The 7,591-nt window shown below is 42.6% G+C and overlaps 1 protein-coding gene across 1 annotated transcript; it reads left to right on the forward strand.

The window, feature by feature from the left end:
* The first annotated feature begins 256 nt into the window (after positions 1-256).
* LOC147615684 (BTB/POZ domain-containing protein At1g63850-like) lies at positions 257-4,008 on the forward strand. Its single transcript, XM_086778241.1, has 2 exons — positions 257-2,023; positions 2,324-4,008. Exons 1-2 carry the CDS (start codon positions 983-985, stop codon positions 3,335-3,337), a joined length of 2,055 nt encoding a protein of 684 aa, XP_086634367.1. The 5' UTR covers positions 257-982; the 3' UTR covers positions 3,338-4,008.
* The last annotated feature ends 3,583 nt before the right edge of the window (positions 4,009-7,591 follow it).

The following is a 7,591-nucleotide window of genomic DNA, read 5'->3' on the forward strand; positions in this document are numbered from 1 at the left end:
CGAGAGGTGTGTAAAGGGAAAACTTCACCTTCACCAACACAAGAAAGAGTGGGGCAATGGTAGGCTCCATCTCTCACAATCTCTCGAGTACCCATTCATTTTCCCTCAGCTATCCACCAGTAATCCTTTTCTAATTACCCATTAATCTACATGACCACCTATCTGTTTCTTTACCATTACCCATTAGCACCCATGAATCTTTTTCACTTACCTAACAGTATCTTTAATAATTAAACACTAATCTTTTTCTATGTCTATTCTATCAGGCTTTGTCTTGTGATGGCCAGCTTTTAACCACCCACCATTTCTTGGAAGGTTGTTGGATCCTTCTCGACCATCCACGTGAAAAAGCAGAGATTAAAATTAGGACCCTTGTCTTCACTTTTATAACTCACTATGAAAATGCTACCTTTTTATTCTTACCTTTCTTTCCAGGTCAATGGAATTGAATCCCACACTGTAGCTTCTTCCGTCGCCATAGCCATAGTTTTTCAACCAGCACCCAAAATTCTGCTTTAAAAGAGCCCATCTGACCGTCTGCGCCCTCATTAGAGCCATGGCGGGGGCAGATCATGCTTCTCACCTTGCATCATCTGCTTAATCCGGAGCGGATTGTGCAGAACACTGTGACTGGTCACGTCTGTAGCAGAAAACATTCGTTTCTGCCTGCCGCCCATCGTAAAAGCGGTTCAGTAGAAAAAACTTTATCATCAGCTAAACTGCTGCAGATTTGAGGTTTTCCGCTGTCCGTCACCAGGATTGCTGCTAGATTGTGCTCTCTGTTGAAGCTAACAATCATTTGCTGTAGAATTCAGCAGAGACCTGCTTGAGTTCATCTGCTTGCTGCCCGTCAGCTGAATTGCTCTAAAAGCGAGCAGGAAATCACTCTTCGTAGCAGAAAATGTTGATTTTGTTGTCCATCTACTGAATTTTCAGAAGATAGACATTAGCTGGCTGCCCATCTGCTCATTTCGGAGCTATAATGGCGGCAAGGTCTCCTGCACAGCAGACTGCAAGAAAGGAAGCTTCTCCGGCTGCAAGGGGGCGAACCGCGAGGTCCGGCCTCAAAGTGGTGGAGACGGTGAGCACAGAGGGCACATGGTGCTGCATAGCTCGTTCTTCTTCTTTGCCTTCCTCTCCAGGCACTCCTTCCCGCCTTCTCAGATCTAAAGAGCCTCGGAAACCTTCCGCAGAGGAGACCGCCCACAAAGAAAATCACCAAAACGGTGAAAATGCTGCGAAACCGGTTTCTGCAGAGACCGCACAGGAGGCAATCTACAGAAAATTGGAGAAGAAAAAGAGGTCCGGAGAGATCAATAGAGCTGGAGAAGCCCTCAAGAATGGGGAAATTGCTGCTTTGCTTAAGCAAGGTTTCATTAGCGGGGGTGGTACTCTAGAGAAGGGTAATGGTTCCCCTTTCAAGATTAGGTTATCTCCAGGCAGAGTTTCACCTCTCGTAGACGCCTCATCTTCTCCTATCTCTTCATCTGCACCTAACTTTGCTAAACTCAACACACTGCTGAGCACTGGTTTTTTAAACCAGTCTTCCCCCCCTGTTGAGAAGACAAGGTCATCCCCTACCCTCTTTGAGATGATGGTACATGAACAGGAATTGCAGGACAAGGCCCTCCTTTACAGTGGCTCCCAACCCCCCTCTCAAAATACACAGAGCAATGGTAAACACCTCTCTTTACAAGACAGAATTCTGTCTGCTATTAGCCCAGGTAGCCAGTTCAACGACTCTTCCTCCAGTGATGTCAGGCTCACCCTCAGTGGTAGCAGGGAAGGCCTCAGTGTTACTGTCAATGTCCACGGGCAGATCCTGGCTGCCCACAGCCGCTTCTTTGCTGCCAAGCTCTCTGAAAGGTGGTCTAAGCAACCTCAGCAAGTCCCCCACATTGTCCAAATCTCGGACTGTGAAGATGTGGAGGCCTACATTGAGACCCTCCGGCTCATGTATTGCAGAGACCTGAAAAGAAAGCTTCTGAAAGAGAACGTCTCAAGAGTTCTTAGCATTCTTAAGGTAAGATTACTGTTATATTTAGATATGTGCATAGTATCATGCTCAATTATGCATATGCATGCATATGTATGTACGCATATAAGATTAAATGTCTTCAATGCTTGCACTTCAAATTTTTGTCAATTAATGCTTGCAGGTATGCATTTATGCACACATGTACATTCACAATATGTAATGTATGTATACACATGAATCTTGTGTCTTACTTCATTTTTACGAGAGGGGTCGTTATCCGATCAGCAGGTATATGCAAGTTGTGCAGATGGAGTTATACAACTTAATCCTAATGCCTGTTTGCAGGTCTCAGCTGCAATTGTCTTTGAAGCAGGTGTGCTATCTTGCCTTGAATACCTGGAAGCAGCACCTTGGGCTGAAGAGGAAGAGGAGAAGGTGACATCACTCCTCTCACAGCTGCAGCTAGAGAGCATCGGAGCTGGAGAGGTACTGAAAAGGCTGTCAACCGAGGATTCTAGTGGCTCCCAGGACATTTTGGTCAGGCTCCTGCATTTGGTAACCAAGGGCACAGATGAGAAAGCAAGAAGAGAGATGAAGGGCTTAGTATCAAGGATGCTAAGAGAGAATGCTGCCCAGGGAAAGGACCCCATTGACTTGAGCAAAGATAGCATCTATGAGGCTTGCCATGGATGTCTCGACTCTCTCTTGCATTTCTTCATGCAGGCAACAAGCCCTGACTTTGCAGGAAGAATAAGCGAGGACAGAGGCATGCTAATGGCTCAAATCACTCGGCAGGCAGACAATCTGAACTGGCTTGTTGACATATTGATTGACAGGCAGATTGCAGATGATTTTGTGAGAATATGGGCTTTTCAAACTGAGCTTGCCACACTGCATGGGCAGGTTCCCATTGCCTTGGGCCGGTATGAGGTGAGTCGGCTAACGGCAAGGTTGTGCGTCGCAGTTGGCAAAGGCCAGGTCTTGGCTCCTAAAGAGATAAGGTTCACTTTGCTGCAAAACTGGTTGCAACCACTCATTGATGATTTTGGATGGATGCAAAGGGCTTGTAAAGGGCTTGATAGGAGACTCGTGGAGGAGGGCATCAGCCAAACAATCTTGACCCTTCCTCTCAAGCAGCAGCAGACCATCATGATAGCGTGGTTTGACAGGTTTCTGAAGAATGGGGATGACTGCCCCAATTTGCAAAGGGCATTTGAGATATGGTGGAGGAGGACATTTGTAAGGCCCCAAGTGGATCCATGTCCATCACCGAGCCACGCACTGTTGCATCAAACAAGCTCAGGAGACACACCTAATGAGGGACCCTTGCACCACACAAACTCAGAAGACTTGTCCTAGTTGGTGTAATGTGGTAGTGCCCCAGTGGTTATGTGATGTGGTGATGTTACCCCTTCTGTACAGCAAGTGTTGAGGATTTGCAGTAGGATGTAGCAAAATGTTATGGTCAAGTTTGATGTCGCCATGAGGTCCCATCCCATCTTTGGCCTTTTTTGGGAGATGTTATTAAACTTCATCCCATCCCACATGGAGTTTGAACAGTGTTCATTTGTCACAATGATGGACTGAATACCACAGACTTCCATCACTTTGCAAGAGTCTTTTGAGGATAGACTCTACGCTGCACAGCCTTCACCTGCTGCTAGATCCCATACTTGAACAAAAGAATCTTACAATATGCCTTTTTCTCAAAGGCTGGTGTGAGACACATCTGACATTTGGTCAAAGAGTTTGGGGTCTCAAAGGCTGGTGTGGTGGTTTCTAGCCTTACTTGTAATACACATCTGCCATTGGGTCTAAAAAGTATGGGGGGTCTCCGAGGGTGGTTTGGTGGTTTCTAGCTTTAGCTTAAGACCCATCTGTCATTTGGTCTATAAATTTGGGGTGTTAACTTGGATTTAGACTTTCTCATGAGTGACTGCTAAGATAGCAGAGTTTGAATTGTTAACCTGAGTTTGCCTTCTTTATTACTTCAAATTGAGGTGGTTAAATCCTTCTCCCAAATAAACAAACCAGTTTATGCTTTTATTGTCTTAAGTAAAATTAGCTAGTTGAGTGCGAACCTCAAAGTCACGGCCATCCAAAAAATGTTTCCAATGTTTCAAGGCCTGTATAACTGCTAGGAGTTCATGATCATAGACATTATAAAAACAAACAAGCAATGAGATGTTTGGAGTCACTAACTTCATCATTGTTGAGGGGCCTTTTGATCTGATTTGTGCGAGCTGAGCCTCCGGTTGCATTTTGTTTTCGATGGGGTTGAACAGAAGAGGCCTTGCATTATGTTAGGGACAAGGGACACACGGATCTTGTAATATGAAATGGAAAGTTTTCAACATGAATGCTATGTAGAGAGAGGAGAGTCCATCATGAATGCTATTTAGAGAGAGGAGAGTATGTTTCACCTCCCATCAAGAATGCTATTTAGAAAGGAGAGTAATATGAAATGCTACCCATGGAAAATTCCAACATGAATGCTATTTAGAGAGAGGAGAGTATTTTTCACCTCCATCGTGGTGGTGCCAACTTCTTTGCATGACTTTGTTACAAATTGGGGGAGTTTTGCATGTCTTATTCTAGTGCATCAAAGTATTGTCTCGAGGATCTAATTGCGGTGCATCATTATCTTGTATGGGAGCTTGGACTTATGGGTGATAGTATTGAATCTTGGATCCTTGGCAATGTGATGAGCTAGCTCTTTTATGCTTGGATCTTGCTTTGGAAAAGTCATACATGCAACATTTCCGTTCAAAACTAGGATAACCATGTGGTCTCGTTGTCATGGTTGGAGATGCAACTTATCATGGCTAGAGATGCTAGTTGGAACCTTCGATTTATTTTTTTGGTGAAGCCGTAAGCCTCAATAAAATTTTCAATGTTCAAACTTCAAAGTTTAAATTTTATATTGTACACACCTTTTTTTTTAGGAATTCTTATATTACCACACACACACACACACACACACACACACAAATGCATACACACACTCACATATTTTTGTCGGTATTTTATACAGGCCATTGCTTCCTCTCTATTTGGATCTAAGTAGGTATTTCTCTAAAGTGAACCAGCCCTAGGTTAAGTGAACCCATCTTTTCTTGAACCATGTGCGACCCTCATTTGGTTGTCTACTAGCATCGCCTAATTCATCAAGATGTCGAGGATTGCCCTATAGTCCCTCTTCTTCTTGGTGTGGTTTGTAGCTTTTGGAGCCTCTTAATGCCATAATTTGTCATGCATAAGAATCCAATGACCCAATTTAGTGCTTCCTCTGGCATTGCATGTGCCCATATCCTACCAACTCAAAGGCTAGAGAGAGAGAGAGAGAGAGAGAGAGAGAGAGAGAGAGAGAGAGAGAGAGAGAGAGAGAATTTCCATTCTTGTGCTCATTTAGCACACGTGCATCGGACGTGCTTGATATCGATACTTACACACATAGAAGTACAAAGACTCTCTATGTATCCATGCACAACCTCAACCTCACTCTCAACCTTATGTCCCACCGCAGAGGGCATGAAAATCCTAAACCTAGTGCAAGTTTCCACGTGCAACCCTTACGTCCCCCATGACGAAGGGCATGAAAATCCTAAACTTGGTGCAAGTTTCCATGCACAACCCCCGTTACATCAAAGGCATGGTAAGGACGGCAAGGAAAGAGGAAGGGGGGTTCTGCCATATGCAACTAGCATCCATGCATAGAGCCCCTAATCAAAGATGAACAAAGTCAGTCACATAGAGCCCTTGATCAAGGATAAACAATGCCAATCCATATCTCAAAGCTAATGACCAAATTTGACAAGAATGGTGATCTTGTTAAATACTTGGAAAAGTTAGGTCAAGCCTTTGCCTTGAAGGCAAGACTATCGAGATAATGGTCTAGATTGGTTCATATCGTGAACCTAAGTGATGGGACTCCATATTGCTCTACTTAAATGAAGATCTCAAAATTTCAAAGTTGGCTTCAAGTATATCTTTTGGAGGAATAGATATAATACTTGATGCTTTAGCATTTTGCCGTGAAGGCAAAACTAGACAATGGTCTAGATTGGTATTGAAGCTTTTGGAAGGATAGATACAATAATTGATGCTTTAGCCTTTGCCTTGAAGGTACAGCTAGACAATGATCTAATTGCCATAAAGCCAGCTTTGAAATTTTGAGATTTTCATTTAACCATAGCAAGATGGAGTCCCATTACTTAGATTCACAATATGAAGCAATCTAATGGAGTCCCATCACTTAGATTTACAATTTGACGGACTCCATTAGATTTACAATATGAAGCAATCTGATGGAGCCCTTGATCAAGATGAACAATGCCAGTCCATATCTCAGAGCTAATGACCCAATTTGAGAAGAATGGTGATCTTGTTTAATACTTGAAAAAGTGAGGTCTAGTTTATGGAGAATTTGGGAGAATAGATAGCATGAAAAATGCTTTAGCCTTGAAGGTAAGGCTAGACAAAAGCCAGCTTTGAAATTTTGAGATTTTCATTTAAGTAGAGAAAGATGAAGTCCCATCACTTAAGTTTACAATCTTAAAGCATGATGAAGTCCCATCACTTAAGTTTACAATCTTAAAGCATGATGAAGTCCCATCACTTAGATTTGCAATCTAAAGCAAGTGGATCAATTAGAGATTACAATGCTAAAGCAAAGTATCTAAATATCAAATGTAATCCTCGTAAAAGGCTAGACCACGAGTCTCTCATCTCCTAACACCTTATTAGGTGGAAGAGAAAAAGACTCCATAAGCATCTCTATAGTTCAAGACATTACCTATTTGATAAATGTTGTCGAGAGGCAATCGACTTGATAGACAACTTATAAGACATGTATGTTGAAGTGATGCATCCTAACCATAACATAAAAATCAAGACATTTATGTTGAGTTATGCATCCTAATCATAACACATATGTGAAAGTGATGCATCCTAATCATAACACATATGTGAAAGTGATGCATCCTAATCATAACATAAAATTCAAGACCTTTATGTTGAGTTATCACCATTTGTTTATGGTAATGGTGGAATTTTAAAGAAGAGGGTCTCACAACATGATCCTCAAAGGCCTTACATGCATGATGTGCAAGGTCGATACACGATTGGGACAAGGGTGAACACACGTTGAAAGTCAGCTTGCAAACATGGAAGACTCACCCAATGAATTGTTACATATAATGTCCACCCTTTGGCTAAATGGGGACGCCCATGATGCTAGTGTGCCATGCTAGTGAATAGGTATTGTGGGTGAGCCCACATTAAATACTAGTTACCTAATGTTATTGGTATAGCTTAAGACTATGCTTGACGGGTGTATGTTATCGAAGTGTAACAAGTAGTGCCATGCTTGATGACTATGTGTTGCCGAAGTGACACAAGTGGATTACGTTAGACAACTGCATGGTCTAAGTGTAACAATGGGTTTATGCAAATGACACACCATAATAGATGATGTGTATAGTGATGCACTCATCAAAGTGTAACAAGTGGTGAGACACACCATGCTAGATGATGTGTATAGTGATACGCTCATAGAAGTGTAACAAGTCTTATGTTTGTGCATATCAACATTTTATATTGGGATTAATTGTT

Source organism: Cibotium barometz, chromosome 39, assembly GCF_041138505.1.
Source record: "Cibotium barometz isolate CiBa-2024 chromosome 39, ASM4113850v1, whole genome shotgun sequence".
Lineage (NCBI taxonomy): Eukaryota > Viridiplantae > Streptophyta > Polypodiopsida > Cyatheales > Cibotiaceae > Cibotium > Cibotium barometz.

Coding starts and splice junctions, on each gene's coding strand:
- LOC147615684 (XM_086778241.1), top strand. CDS start 983: ATGGCGGCAAGGTCTCCTGCACAGCAGACTGCAAGAAAGGAAGCTTCT. Junction 2,024..2,323: donor GAGTTCTTAGCATTCTTAAG/GTAAGATTACTG, acceptor GCCTGTTTGCAG/GTCTCAGCTGCAATTGTCTT.